Genomic DNA, 15,470 nt, shown 5'->3' with positions numbered 1-15,470 from the left:
CAGACTGTAACTGCAGAACCTAGTCCTATCCTATTTCTAACAAGATCTGGAACCAAAGTTTAAACCCTGGATACATTACTTAACAAGTAACATTGGTGTTAATATACTGCTACACTCCAAAAGACTTGGTGTGAGGACTGGGTGGGTTTCGTTTTGAACTTTATCATTCTGCAATGGTTTGTACACAAGCTGGCTCTAAGTCTGGGGCCAGACACAAACAGTGCAATGTGTACACTCTATCAAACAGTATATTGTAGAGAATGGAGACGGCCTACCTCACCCGCTAGCATCAGGTGGGGTGGAAGCTGAATGATGGCATTGCTGGTCAGGGACAGGTGAACAGAAGAGGGCAAGATGCAGAGGTGACAGCCCTGTGGATGATGCAAACTTGCTTCTGGCCATGACCCAGGCCTCCAAGGCCGCAGTGGTAGAATAAATGGTGGGAGCTACTGTTCCAATCAGCAATGAACTACAGTCAAACTCTTGCAAACTACAGATTAACAATGAGGGTTGGGCAGTAAGTTCTCGGTCTGGGTGTCCCAGGTGTGGCAGCTCCAGGGGCAGGCCAATGTCCCGAGTGTCCCTTTCTAGGTGCTCTTCATTTAGGAGGCAGGAAATGTGGCTTTTTCAAGCTGAAATCGGACCAGTCGACAGACAGTCTTTGTCGGGCCTGTCTGGTGGAATCCAAGCAGAATCTTTTGAAATGCTCCACTTCCCTTTCCGTCTCATCCATATCTGCACTCTCTAGATCGATATCTTTGGGCATAAAGACATCATAGAGCGGGTTGTTGTCTCCATCTCCTTTTCTGCTTTCTTTGCTCTTGTTGCTGGACTGAGGAGTGTCCGCCTGCTCTAGCTTGCTGGGGCTGGCGGGCTCCCCAGGGCCTGGGGTTGCCTTCCCCTCCTTGACCTGGCTGAGCTGTTTCTTGCCCTTGTTTTCACTCCTGGCTTTTCTCTCCATTTTCCTCTGCTCTGCCAGCAAAACAAGGTGAAGCACTTTAGTACTTGGTTGAGTCTGGGACCGGGATTTGGACTGGCCCTCTGAGGCTCTGGGGGACTCCGCAGACCTCCTCCTTGGATCCCCACCAGCCTTCCCTGTCTGTTTTAGCTTCTTTTTGCCAGTCCCATCTTTGTGTTGCTTTGGCAGGAGGTGCTTGGAGTCCCCCTGAGCCCCAGACACTGCGTGGTCTTCACCTCTGGAAGGGGAGTGAGATGAGGTTTCCAGTTCTTCGGTTTGCTCTAGGGAGCCACTGTGCATATGTGCCTTCTCCTCCAGCTTTCTCTGTTTATGTCTCTCCCGCTTGGCTTTGCGGGTGCTGCTCACAGGCTTGATCTCTGGACCATTTATGAACTGCAGCAAGTCCTCCACTGTGCGATGATCAACCACATCCTGCTTTTCTGGGAGTTGACCTGTTTTCTTAGGTTGCTCTTCTTTTCTCTTGGCCAGCCGTAAACGAAGCTTTACTCTCATTTCTTCATAACTTCTACCTGATGCTGTGGCTGGAGGCCGGTGGTGCCTGGAGGATTTACCACAGAATTCGCAGTACTTGCCCTCCTCCTGGAGGTTGCAGGCACAGGACCAGGAGCTGCTGCGGGAGCTGTGCTCAGAGTTGTTTGTACTCTTTTCCCTGGGGTCCTGCTGCCAGCCATAGGCACCTTGGTTGGAGAGTTGCTCTTCCGGGTCAGGACTGAAAGCGGCTGGAATGGCCAGAAGTGAGCTATCATAGAGGAGGCCCTCAGGGTTCCCCTGGGCATCAGACCTCACATTGGTCACAATCTCGGTATTGTCATCATCGCAGGTCACTACCTCAATATCATCAGTATTCACCAGATAAATATCAGCAAATCTATCTGACAGTGAAGCCACATCACTGTCACTGCCAAAACTTGGTGGAGAGACCTCATCTAGGCGGATGGGTCTGGACTGTTGCTGAGTTATAACTGGAGAGCTGGAATCTGACCTTGAGGTTGCTAGTGACACACCAGGCAGGTGACTCTCAAAGAGACAGTCAGGAAGAGAACGCACTCGGAGTGGCTGCTGGTGGCCATGGATGGTGCTGGGTATTTGAGGCTCCACAAGGCCACACGTGAGAAACTGTGAGTGGTTGCAGTTGTAGATGGTACACCTTTCTGGGCCAAGGCAGTCAGGCATGTCCAGGGATGACGATGGTGGCATGTGCCTCAAGGCTTCTGCCAAGTTCCCACTGTGTAGGTCTGCTTCTGTACTGGTTAAGTGCTCTTCAAGGAACTGCGTTTCTTTATAACGCGTCAAGGCTTTTTTTAGGTTGGTTTTCAGTGTCATCTTCTCAAGGATGAAGGTGCTGATCCTCCTCTGGCACTGCACCCATTTTCTGGCTACTCTGTGCAGCTCTTCCTCCAAGCCCTGGTAGTGTAGCAGCAAGGTGGCGTATGTGCCCTGGCTGCAGGTGTCATTTGTCGTGGCTCCCAGCCTGATTTGTGATATCAGTGCTGGCAAGTTGCTTTGAAGAGTATGATCAGAAAAAATCAGGTTTTCAAATAGGTGTTTATTATGCAGTTCCCATGTCACCTGGAAAAGACTCAAATGCTTAATTTCTAGAGTGATGAGGAAGGTGCTGATGGTGCGCGCAGCCTGGCAGAGGGCGCCATACTCTTTGATAAGGCGAGAGATGAACTGCTGGGCCTGCAGGGGGCTCTCCAGGCAGGTGGGTGGTCCCGGCTGGGCCCACAGCGGCTGCAGGAGGCGGATCTTCATGTCCAGCACAAAGTCTCGTGCTACACGATCCAACCGCTCGTACAGCTGTGAGGGGTCCATATTGCAGAGCCTATCCACATGCTCTTTTACCCTGCTCATGTTGGGCACCAGCGCGGTCCCTGCCTGGTGATATGTGAAGCGGACCATGAAGCGCACTTCTGACCAGTAGATTCGTAGCTGCTGTGACTCTGGATACGAGTCTGGTGAGATCTCCTGGGGCTCACAGCTAGCCCCGTAGGCACTTTCCGTGTCCAAGGCAGGTAGCTGGCCCCCCTCAGCCAGCATCCCGCCCTCTGCCTCTGCCAGAAAGTCGCCGCGATGACCATGGCTCAGGAAGCCTAGGCCCTGTGCGGCCTGGTCAAGGTCGCCGGAAATCCCATAGTTATCCAAAGTCCACTGGCAGGTCGGGCACACCCAATGGGTTTGGTGCGACGCACCGTCGCCCTCGGAAGCCAGTTCACTCACAGGCTGATCCCCACTCTGTACAACCGCACTGTCTTTCTCCTCAATTTTACAACAAACACAGAAAATGCCCGTGGGGTAAGGCAGAGTTCCTTGAGTCTCGCCCAAGCTGAAAGCGGCCGCGCCACCCGCATACACGTCCTCAACCAACGGCATGTCCGCCACCGCCGCCGCCACAGACATGGCGGCAACGCCCGGAGGCATAATGGCGGTGTCCAGGGAGCTGCATGGCTCCGCCTCCGGGCGGTCTCTCTCTCTACCCTTTCGGCCGCGGTCCCCGCCTCCACCGCCCCGCTTGTTCTTACGGCGCTTGGCCCCTCCCTTGGCATGGGATGGGCTCATGACTGCACAGTCACTGGCCGCGGCGGCGGCAACGGCTGCAAGGGCGGCAACGGCCGCAACGGTGGCAATGGAGGCAGCGGCTGAGGGACCGCCGGCTATAGTAGCGCACACCGAGCACGGCTGGCGGCGGAGGGTAGAGGGGCAGGAAGGCTAAGGTGGCTGACCTGACCGAGAGTTGTGCGGAGTCACCTCCGGACAGGCAGGGAGGACGGGTTGGCAGAAGTGGCTGGGAAACGGCTGGGCTGGACGAACGGTGAGGTAAGTCCACCGGCTGCTTCTGCTGCTGGTGAGATTTAGAGTCCAAAATGGCGGAACCGAAGGGGAAAATGGTCCCAGCTTACATCGCGGGGTGGGGAAGGAGCTGCCCTGTGGGGGAATGAGCAGCCTGGAGAGAAAAGGAGGTGCCTTAAGGGGAAATGAACTGCCAGGAGGGGGAGGGGTGTGGTGCATTTTTCAATTACAGTCTAATTCAGTACTTTGCGTGAGTTTCGCATGTATGCCAGGGTGGTTGCAAAAGCATGTACTTTACAGAGTGGTTCCCTGTAGTGCTTTAAGTGCCTGCCGGCCCCATACATAGTTATCAGGCTGTTATTTACTGTTTTTTCTATGCCGTAACCTATAGCTCTGTGACTCATCATCTATAACTACCAGAAGGTTTCCCTAGAAACCTTTCCCTAGAAATACATCCCAGCAGCCTGAGACAAGACAGTGAAGTGTTTGTACTTCTACAACATTAGTTTCATGGGATAGACATCGGTGCTGCAGGGCAACTGTCTGATGATTTGTAAGAGCTGTAAATTTGTTGGTTGAAGCTCCCTGGTAAACATTCATATTTAACAACTGAGTTGTTTGCCCTGGCTGGTGTGGCTCCATTGGTTGGAGGGTGTCCCATAAACCAAAGGTTGTGGGCTTCATTCCTAGTCGGGGCACGTACCTGGGTTGTGGGTTCTGTCCTGTTGGGGGGTGGCCAATGTTTCAGTCTCACATCAGTGTTTCTTTCTCTTTCTCTCCCCTCATTTCCCCTTTCTCTAAGGATTAATGAGCATACTCTTGGTCAGGATAAAAAAGAAAAATAAAACAAAACGAATAACAACTGAGTTATTCTCTTGACCATGACTGGCTATCTAGTGACACCTGTTTTTCCCTTGTTTTGATGTCCTGATAAGCCTGCATTTTGCTTGCATCCTTTAAGAAAGCTGTTATAAAACATTATCACGAAAAAGTGGACCAGGGAGATGACAGTGGCACCACCTTCCACATAGGCCACAATGAACAGGTAATAAGAAGACATGCAGAACTCATGTGTGTCACAGATGTTCTAAGACGGAGACACATAATTTTCCTGGGAAAGCATTTGAAGTAATGTTATGCTGCAGTGCCTATCTACTCCACACTGGATGTCTCATCTCATTTGCCTGGGTGGCTTGATGAACTTAACAAGTTAATCATATGCTGTAGAACATAAATGCTGGCACCACAGGGCAACAAAACACCCCTAGCCCAGTCGCTTCCACTAGTAGATGAGGAAGACCAACATTCCATGTATGCATTGACCACAGGCAGTTGTTTAAAACGCCCTGTGCAGTCTCTTCACTGCCCTTGCGATCAAAAGACTTCTGCCAATGTAATGATCTCATACAAGAAGAAAAAATACAATTCCATAAATGAAATGCTGCATCAGTTGCATTGCCTCACAGAGCAAGGCATGGTCACTGATGTTGATGGAGAAGGGCTGCTCAAGATGAAAGCTTTTTCATTAGGATCAGAAACAAGACAAGGATGTCCACTTTCACTGCTTTTATTCAACATAGTATTGGAAGTCCTAGCCCCAGCATTCAGACAAGAAAAAGAAAAGGCATCCAAATTGGAACAGAAGTAAAACTCATTATTTGAAGATGAAATGAAAAACAATTAGGTTGACTAATAAATTAAAGTAGCAGGATACAAAATAAACATTCGGAAATCACTTATAACCTGACCGGTGTGTCTCGGTTGGGCATCATCCTGTGAAGAGAAAGGTCTCCGGTTTAATTCCTGGTCAGGGCGCATGTGTGCATTGTGGGTTCAGTCTCCAGTTGGGGTGTGTATGAGAGGCAACAGATTGATGTTTTTCTTCTCTTTCTCCCTGCCTTCTCCCCTCTCTAAAAATAAATAAAATCTTTTAAAAATTAGACATCAGTTGCATTTTAATACACCAATAACAAACTAACAAGAAAGAGAAATTAAGAAAACAAGCCCATTTAAAATTCCATCAAAAAGAATAAAATATCTAGGAATAAATTATCCAAGAAGGTAAAAAAGCCCTTTACTCAGAACAACTACAAGAAATTGAAGAAATAAATTGAAGAAGATACAAAAAATTGAAGGATATACTGTGCTCATGGATAGGAGGAACACACATTTTTAAAATGTCCATACTGTCCAAAGCAATCTCTAGATCCAATGAAATCCCTTTGAAAATATCAATGGCATTTTTGACATAGTAATCCTAATGTTTCACAGAAAACTAATTTTAAAAATTATATAGGACCACAAAATACTCAAAATAGCCAAAGCAATCTTACATTAAAAAATTTTAAACAATTTTATTCATTTTTAGAGAAAGGGGAAAGGAGGGAGAAAGAGGGAGAGAAACATCAATGCGTGGTTGCCTCTCGTGCACCCCCAAATGGGGACCTGGCTGGCAACCCAGGCATGTGCCCTCACTGGGAATCAAACTGGTGATCATTCTGTTTGCAGTTGGACTCCCAACGCACTGAACCACAGCAGTCAGGGCTAGCCAGAGCAATCTGAAGAAAGAAGAAAAAATTGGAGGTATCACAATAGCTGATACCAAACTATACTATAAGAGTATAGTAATCAAAACACCATAGTAATATCACAAAAACAGGATGTTATATCAGTGGAACAGAATAGAGGATCCAGAAATAAATACATATTTATCTGGTTAATCTTTGACAAAGGAGGCAAGAATATTCAATGCATCATTTCAATAATTGGTGTTGGGAAAACTGGACAGACATGCAAAAACTGAAACTGGATCACTTTTACTGTATATACAAAATAAACTCACCATATACTAAACATTTAAATGTAAAACATGAAAACTAAATCTAGAAGAAAACAGTAAAATCTTTGACATTGCTCTTATATATTTTTGTTTTTTGGATCTCTCTACTTGGGCAAGGGAAACAAAAAGAAAAAATAAACAGTGGGAATACATCAAACTAGTTTTTGTCCAGGAAAAAGACCATCAACAAACCCTAGCCGGGTAGCTGAGTTAATTAGAGCATCGACCCAATACACCAAAGCTGCTTGTTAAGTCCCTGGTGAGGGCACATAACAAATAAGCAATGAATGCATAAATAAGTGGAATAACACATCGAACTCTATCTTGTTCTCTTGCTCTCTCCCTCCCCCTCCTCTCTCTCAAATAAATAAATATTTTGATTAAAAAAAATAAAAGAATCCATCAACAACTAAAAAAAAATGTGTAACAACAGAAAAATAAACAGATGGGACTACATCAAACTAAGAAATTTCTGCATAGTAAAGTTAACTTACAACAAAATGAAAAAAACAACCCACTGAATGGGAAAACATTTGCCAGTGATGCATCTGGTAAGGGATTAATATCCATAATTTATAAAGAACTTACAAAACTTAACACACACACAAAAACAAACAATCCTAGTCAGATATGGGCAATGATCATCAGTGAAATGCAAATTGAAACCACAATTACTAACTCACTTGTCAGAATGGCTATCTTCAATAAATCAATAAACAAGTGTTGCCAAGAATATGGAGAGAAGGGAACCTTTGTGCTCTGTTGTTAATGGCAGACTGGTGCAGCCACTGTGGAAAGCAGTATGGAATTTCCTCCAAAAATTAAAAATGGAACTTCCTATGACCCAGAAGTTACACTGGGAATATATGCAAAAAAACCTGAAATGCCAATTCCAAAGAATATATGGACCCTTATATTCATTGAAGTGTTATTTACAATATCCAAGATTTGGAAGCAGCCCAAGTGCCCATCAGTGGATGAGTAGATAAAAAAAGCTGTGCTACATTTACACAATGGAATACTACTGCATCATAAAAAAGAAGGAAATCTTTTATGACGGCGTGGATGGACCTGGAGAACATTATGCCAAATGAAATAAGCCAGTCAGAGAAAGACAAGTAACATGAGTTCTCTCATATGTAGAATCAAATGAACAAAATTAACTAACAAACAAAATATTAACAGATTCAGAGAACAGATTGACAATTGTCAGGGGTAGGGGGGTTTCCAGGGCTGGGTGGAAAATATAAATAGATTAAGCAAAAAACAAACTCAGACACAGACAACAGCATGATGATTACCAGACGAGAATGGGGTTGGGGTGAGGTAGAAGAGGGTATAGCAGGAATAAATGGTGACAAAAGGAGAATTGACTTGGCATGGTGGTAACAACATAGAGATGATACATTTTAAAATTGTACACCTGACCTGGCTGGTGTGGCACAGTGGATTGAGCCCTAGCCTGTGAACTGAAATATCTCTGGTTCGATTCCCAACCAAGACACATGCGTGGGTTGTGGGCCAGGTCCCCATCTGGGGGCATGCAAGAGCCAACTATTTGATGTATCTCTCGCACATTGATGTTTCTCTCCCTCTTTCTCCCTCCCTTACTTTCTAAAAATAAATAAAATCTTTAATTAATAAAATTGTACACCTGAATCCTATATAGTTTTATTAACCAATGTCACCTCAATAAATTCAATTTAAATAAACTAAGACAACTTACTGAATGGAAGAAGGTATTTACCAATGACACATGTGATAAGGGCTTAATATCCAAAATATGTAAGAAATTCATAGAGCTTAATGCACACATAAAAAATCTAATTTAAAAATGAGTGTAGAACCTGAATTTAAAGAGGACATACAGATGGCCAATAGACATGTGAAAAGATGCTCAGCATCACTAATCATGAAAGAAATGCCAAATAAAAGCACAATGAGATGTCACCTTATACATACGTGACAGAATGGCTATCATCAAAAATTCAACAAATGACACTTTGCAGTGTTGGGATTATAAATTGGTGTAGCCACTATGGAAAGCAATATAGAATTTCCTCAAAAAATTAAAAATAGAACTATATGACCCACCAATTCTACTTCTGGTTCTATATCCAAATAAATCCAAAACAGTAATTTAAAAAGACTTATGGAAGCAACCTAAGTGTTCGTATATACATTAATGGATAAAGACATGGTAGGTATATACAATGGAATATTAGTCACTCATAGAAAATGAACTCTTACTATTTATAACATGAGTGGTCATGGAGGGTATTATGCTAAATGAAATGTCAGAGAGAGAGAAATACAGTATGATTTTACTTATAAGTAGAATCTGAAAATAAGGAAAACAAATTCATAGATACCGAGAAAATACTGATGGTTGCCAGATCGGAGGTGATTAGGGATATGTTAAAAAGGGGATGGGATTAAAATGTACAAAATTTTAGATATAAAAATAGTTATGAGGATATAATATAAAGCATAGGGTTTATAGTGAAATATTGTAATAACCATGTACACGAGTACTAGGCTTATCAGAGTGATCACTTTGTAAGTTATATAAATGTGTAATCACTATGTTGTACATCTGAAACTAATCCCAACTTTAATTGAAAATTTTTTTTAATTTTAAAAAGGAAGGTATGTGAAATAGTGAAACTTGTAGAAGCAGAAGATAAAATAGTTTTTGCCAGGACATAGGCGACGAATGGAGTGTTGCTACTAAATTTCAGTTATGCGAGATGAATAAATTCTAGACATCTGGTGTACAGCATCATACCTAATGTTAATAATATTGTGTACTGAAATTTGTTAAAAGGACATATCTCATTAAATATTCTTTGAAACAAAGACATTCTGACAAATGTTATAACATGGGTGAACCTTGAAGACATTAAGGTAATCAAAATAAGCCAGTCATAAAAAGAAATGCTCTTATGATTCTACTTAAATTCATCGATGTAAGAAGTAGAATGGTCATTGTAAGGGATTGAGGGAAGAGTAAATAGGGAATTGTTTAATTAGTATTGAGTTTTACTTTTGCAAAATGAAGAGTTCTGGAGATCCATTGCACTATAACATGAATATAGTTAATACTACGGAAATGTACACTAAAAATAACTAAGGTGCCTCAATTGAGCCACCTGTGTGGCTCAAATGGTTGAGCGTCGTTCTGTGGGGCAAAAGGCCACCAGTTCTATTCTCAGTTGGGCACATGCCTGGATTGCAGTTTTGGTCCCTAATTGGGACATGTGCAGGAGGCAACCGATTGATGTTTCTCTCTCACATTAATGTTTCTCTCCCTTTCTTTGTCTGTCCCTTCCCTTCTCTCTAATATAAATAAATAAAATCTCTTAAAATGGTTAAGGTGATAAATTTTATGTTTTGTGTATTTTGCTGAAATTAAAAATTAAAAATGTTTTTTAAATTATTGAGTTTCCATCATGACCTGAGAAACGCATCAGTTATCTTAATATAAGATAAAAAGATATAATCCCTTCGCTAAGGAGGTTTCAAGATTAGACAGACAAAGAAGCAATAATAATTTTGTATGCATGTGGAAAGTTTAAAGCAGAAAGAACACCTAAATTTATGTTGAGTGTTCACTGAGCACAAATATGACTGAAGAATAACTAAGAAATACCATAATATTTGAGATTTTTTAAAAGACTAGCTGTGTGACCATAAGCAAATTTCGTAATTTCTCTGTGTCTCAATGTCCTCATCAATAAACATGGGAATGACTTATGTCAGAGAGTAATTGTAAGGATTAAACAATATATGTAATGTTGTAAGTACAATTTCTAGCACACAGTAAGTATCAATATGTACTACTGTTAGTACTGTTCTATTATTTTTTCTATTATTTTATTTTTAGTGTTAACTTTTCTTCTTATGTTTTAAATTTTGTTGTTTTCAACTTTACTTTTACTTTGGTATTTACTCCTTTCTCACCCCACTCCTTCTATCCATTCTGTCATCATTTTTCACCCAGGCAATACAAAAGAATTGTTACTATTCTTATTGTTATCTGTGTCATTATGGGCCTCTAACACATGGCCACTTCATTTGGAAGTTCGGATTCACAGACAATAAAAACCCCAAGTCAGAGGTGAATAACTAAGCACTTTATTAAGTGAGAGCAAAGCAAAAGCAAAGATTAACAGCATACATACATCACCAGATGGGAGTTCACCAACACCTGAACATACATGCTGGGGAATCCCAGAGACAGCATTCAGGGTCTGACTGGGAAAGTTCGAAGTGAAGCGTCCTTCTCTGGGGTGAGATTTCAAAGTCCCACTTTGGGGGCTGTGCTTAAACATGTTTTAGACAAAAGTGGCTATGTGCCAAGGGTCCCTCTGGGAGAAGGGCCAGTTCTCCCCGAAGGAACAGTTAAATACTAGAAGTACTGACCTCCCAGGGAGAAGGGCCAGTACTCCCTGGAAGAGGGGACACCTATATTTTATTCTTTTTTTCCCCCTTGTATTTCATTCTTACAGTAAAGGTCATGGCTCAGGCATAAACAGGGAAGATTCTCAGTGTCCCTTTAACCCATATTATCTTGCAAACTGTTCTTCAGATTGTAGTTGGAATTGAAAGAGAAATTTGGATCATGTGACTTTCTTTAAGAATCTTTAAAGTTAGGGGTAAAGGCCAGAAAACTGTACTTGAACAACAAATGAAATTAAAAAAAATCTTTAAAGCTTCCTTTGCTCACAAAATAACATTTAAATCCCCTAGCCTGCTGTTCTGAGCTCTCCTAAGTTGATCCCCGCTGACCCTTTTAATTGTTTTTTTGTCACTATAGTGGTGCTCTCCTTTATCCAGCTACTAGGGAATGCTGTCCACTTCCCAAAGAGGTAATGAATTGTCACCATTTGTGCCTTTATACACAACATTTTTTTGGTTGAAATACTAAAAGATGTACCTTTTTTGCCAAGTGAGGTAAACCTCATTAAATTACTTCCTTACTTTCTATCCCAGTTCAAATATTACCTCCTGTGTTTATTGTCTAGTTGCAATTTGTATATTAGTTGTATAACTTATTCCCCTTAGTATTAACTTCCCTTTTCCAAAGAATATAATCTAAACTCCCGATTTTGGCTTTCTAAACCAGCTGATTCCTTCTAAGTCCGTTTCTAACTGTTCTCTTACAAATATCACTGACCCCAACAAACCACAGTTGCTTCAATTCTACTCCTATATAAAGCCATTTAAGTGTTTAAGGCTTACCATGACCCCTCAATGAGGATTCGCCAAAACCCAGCTCCTTGAGATATACATGATGGAAAATTCTGTGATACCCTCTGTTGGTACCCCTCACTACTTAAATTCTGCATATTAGCATTTGACTTGTGTTAACCTGTCAATTAAATTGCTTTTCAAAAACAAAGAGAATAAAGTTTCTTTGTATTCCCAACACTGAGCATTGCCCCTGACAAAACATAGGTTTTTTTAGATTTTATTTATTTTTAGAGAGTGGAAGGGAGAGAGAGAGAGAGAGGGAGCGAGACATCAATGTGTGGTTGCCTCTCACACGCCTCATACTGGGGACCTGGCCCACAACCCAGGCAAGTGCCCTGACTTGGAATCAAACCAGCAACACTCCAGAGCCAGTCCAGGACCTTGACAACAACCAAACCCCAGCACTGATCATGCACTTTCAATGACTGAATTGTGTGGTATACGAAGTATATCTCAATAAAGCTGTTTAAAAAGAAAAAGAATAGATATTTTTCAGGCTTAGTAACTGCTATCACTAAAAACAAATGAAAAATTCTTATGTGTTCTATACAGTTTTCAACCAACTAGCTATATATGTTCCATTTTCCTCTGTAGATGAAATAAAATCTGACTTTTTTGTTTATGCATTTAGTCTCTTGAATCTTTTTTAAGAGAGAGGAGAAGGGAGGGAGAAAGAGGAGAGAAACATGGATGCGAGAGAGAAACATTGATTAGCCATCTCCCATGTGCCCCCTTCCCAGTAGGGAGCACAACCCAGGCATGTGCTGTGGCTGGGAATTGAACAAGCCACCTTTCAGTTTGCAGGCGGGTGTTCAACCCCTGGAGCCACACTAGCCAGGGCTGTCTCAATTTCTTTATTCCACTTGCCATGGAATTTTCCAAGGTTCTTATTCTTGTCTCACTACTACTGACCTATGACAGTTTGGCTGGTCAGCAATTATATATTTTCTTGGTAAATGTCTTAGCTTTCCAAAGTTAGAGGTAGAGAAGAGCTATCCATCCTCTACTCCATTATCTTTCTCAGAGTAAGAGGTCACCATTTGAAAATAAAATAAGTTAGATCAATTTGTGTTAAACCTATATTAATGAACAACCAGATCCAAAAACCAGTTGCATAATGAGTCTTTGTAGATCATAGGAGTCTCACTCTCTCCACTCCAGCATCCCAACAATAACATGTCTGAGACAGTAATAATGATATGCCCATGGTTGTATTGGCCAATGTGATTCTTGGATAAGAGGTCTGAGTCCTTTTGAAATGCAGGGGTTGAGGGAAGAAAAGACCGACCTCACAGCTATAACACACAGAAGTACTTTAGAGTGACTCGTTTTAGAAATTAAATCTTGTTCACAATTTAGGTAACTTAGTGGTGATGTGGCAGACCCCTTAAAGCTAACTTTATATAACTTACTTTGATCTTAAAGCTAGGAAGTAACAATGCTAATAATAATCTATCTTTAAAAGTACCTGCTACGGGTCAGGTACAATCTTAATCTGGATTTCCACTAAAAGAGGCATGAAGTAAGAATTTGGGTAGTTATTCCAGGAAGCAGGAGTGCAGTATTGAGTGGGAACAATGAGACAGGAAAATAAAATAGAATAATGGGGGACATTATGAAGTACCATGTAGCAAAGCAGTTCCCAAAACAGTAGGCCTCAGGGTTTCCTCTACACCTAAAAATTTGAGAGCACCCAGAAGGTTTTGTTTTTCTGGGTTATGTCCACCCAGGAGGCACTGGAAATGAGTCTTATAGGGTGAGGAGAGCTTGTAATAGAAAATTCTTAGAAGCGACATTACTAGATGGGGATAAAATGTACAAAGTCATATCAGAGTATGATCTACTCAGGAGGCACCAATAGGAACAAAAATAATGTTTCCAATTGTGTAAAAGGTGAGAAATACCTTAAATGTGCACAAATGAGAAAATGGTTAAACAACAATAGTACCCTCAAGTTGGTAAAAATATGCAATCATTAAAAGCAATATGCTAGATCAGCAGTTTTTAAATGCTTTGGCCTTAGGACCCCTTTGCATTTTGAATAATTCTTAAAGACCCTCAAGGGTCCAAAGACTTTTTGTTTAAAGAGTTTTTTCAATCGTTATTTACCACATTAGAAATAAAACTGAAAAAATTTTAATGTGATTATTCATCAGTTCACTTAAATGTAACAATAATAATACATGTTAACAATAATACATTTTATGTTAAAAAACTATTTTTTTCAAAATGAAATCTAATGTAGCAGTAAAAGTCATCATTTTACATTTTTCCAAACCTATTTCCCGTCTAATACAATAGACAATGGATTCTCAACACTGCCTTGGCATTTAATCTATAACAATATGCTGTTTTGGTTGAAGCACATGAAGAAATTCAGCCACATACAAATATCTAGTTGGAAAAGGAAACAGTGTTTTAATTGCCCTTCTAAATAGTTCTGGATTTTTTAAAAAAGATTTTATTTATTTTTAGAGAGAGGGGAAAAGATGGTGAAAGAGAGGGAGAGAAACATCAATGCGTGTGAGACACATTGATTGGTTGCCTCTCCCATGCCTCCAAATGGGAACCTGGCTCACAACCCAGACCTGTGTCCTGACCAGGAATCGAACCAGCGACCTTTCAGTTTGAGGGATAATGTCCAACCCATTGAGCCATACTGGTCAGGGCTATATATTTGTGATATTATAACAAAATTCAACAAGTAACAATTTCTTAAAGATAATAGCAATGTGAAAAATAATAATTTCAATGTAAAATCTAAAACCATATCAATGAACTTTTGGCATGTTGAATGGATTTTTGCATGGATGGCTTTATAATGTCTGCATGGCCACATGAAAAACACTGTTTCAGAGTTTTTTAATATCATCACCCATTTCATCAGAAAAGGCTTTCAGCATTGGGAAGTTATAAAACTCATGCTGGTGAATATAAAATTTCCAAAAGTCTAATTTTCATTTGAATTATCAAATATTATTATTGGCAACACCTGCTGTCATTTGTGTTTCTTAAAGTAGCAGTCTCATTTCATTTGTCTTTGAGGAAATGTCTGCATAATCAAACCTGAATATCCACAGTTTTTTTTTCTTTTATTCCTTCAGGTAAAAAAAATGGTATTCCATGAAATACAGTAGCTGGTTCTGTTCCATTATTCCAATAATTGCACAAATGGTTTTCCTCAAGAGAGCAATCTGACTTCATATGTGCTTTCACAAGTGCTTCATGTGCACTTCCTGTTTTGTCACCTAGCATATTCAAAACACATGTATTCAATGGTGGAGAATAATGAAATTAATACTCTTTTCTGTTTAATAAAGAACTTTCTCAAAGGAAACTAGTTTTTTCTTGATTTGTGCTAAGGAGTTTACCCACTGTTGAGTTTTCACCACCTATATAAACAACACAGTGGGGGGGAAATGTTTTTATCTCACAACCCCCCCTGGAAGTTTCATGGGGAACCCTAGGTGTCTGTGGACCACATGTGGGGCACCGCTAAAGGATCTATTCCAAAACTGCCCCTCCAAAATATGGGAAGATAGAGTCTTTGTCCTCATACTTCAAACCCCATTGTTTTAAAAACTGTCCTTAAGATTGTTCATGTTC

General features: G+C 41.2%; 1 protein-coding gene across 1 annotated transcript; it reads right to left on the bottom strand.

The window, feature by feature from the left end:
* Positions 1–598: 598 nt before the first annotated feature.
* Positions 599–3,538, bottom strand: LOC123819049 (protein FAM193A-like). Its single transcript, XM_045839359.1, has one exon. The coding sequence runs from the start codon at positions 3,536–3,538 to the stop codon at positions 599–601; it is 2,940 nt and encodes a 979-aa protein (XP_045695315.1).
* Positions 3,539–15,470: the final 11,932 nt, after the last annotated feature.

The sequence above is a fragment of the Phyllostomus hastatus genome, unplaced genomic scaffold (genome assembly GCF_019186645.2).
Source record: "Phyllostomus hastatus isolate PE091 unplaced genomic scaffold, TTU_PhHast_1.1 phas_contig_30, whole genome shotgun sequence".
Lineage (NCBI taxonomy): Eukaryota > Metazoa > Chordata > Mammalia > Chiroptera > Phyllostomidae > Phyllostomus > Phyllostomus hastatus.
This window is presented reverse-complemented; position numbering and strand designations above follow the sequence as displayed.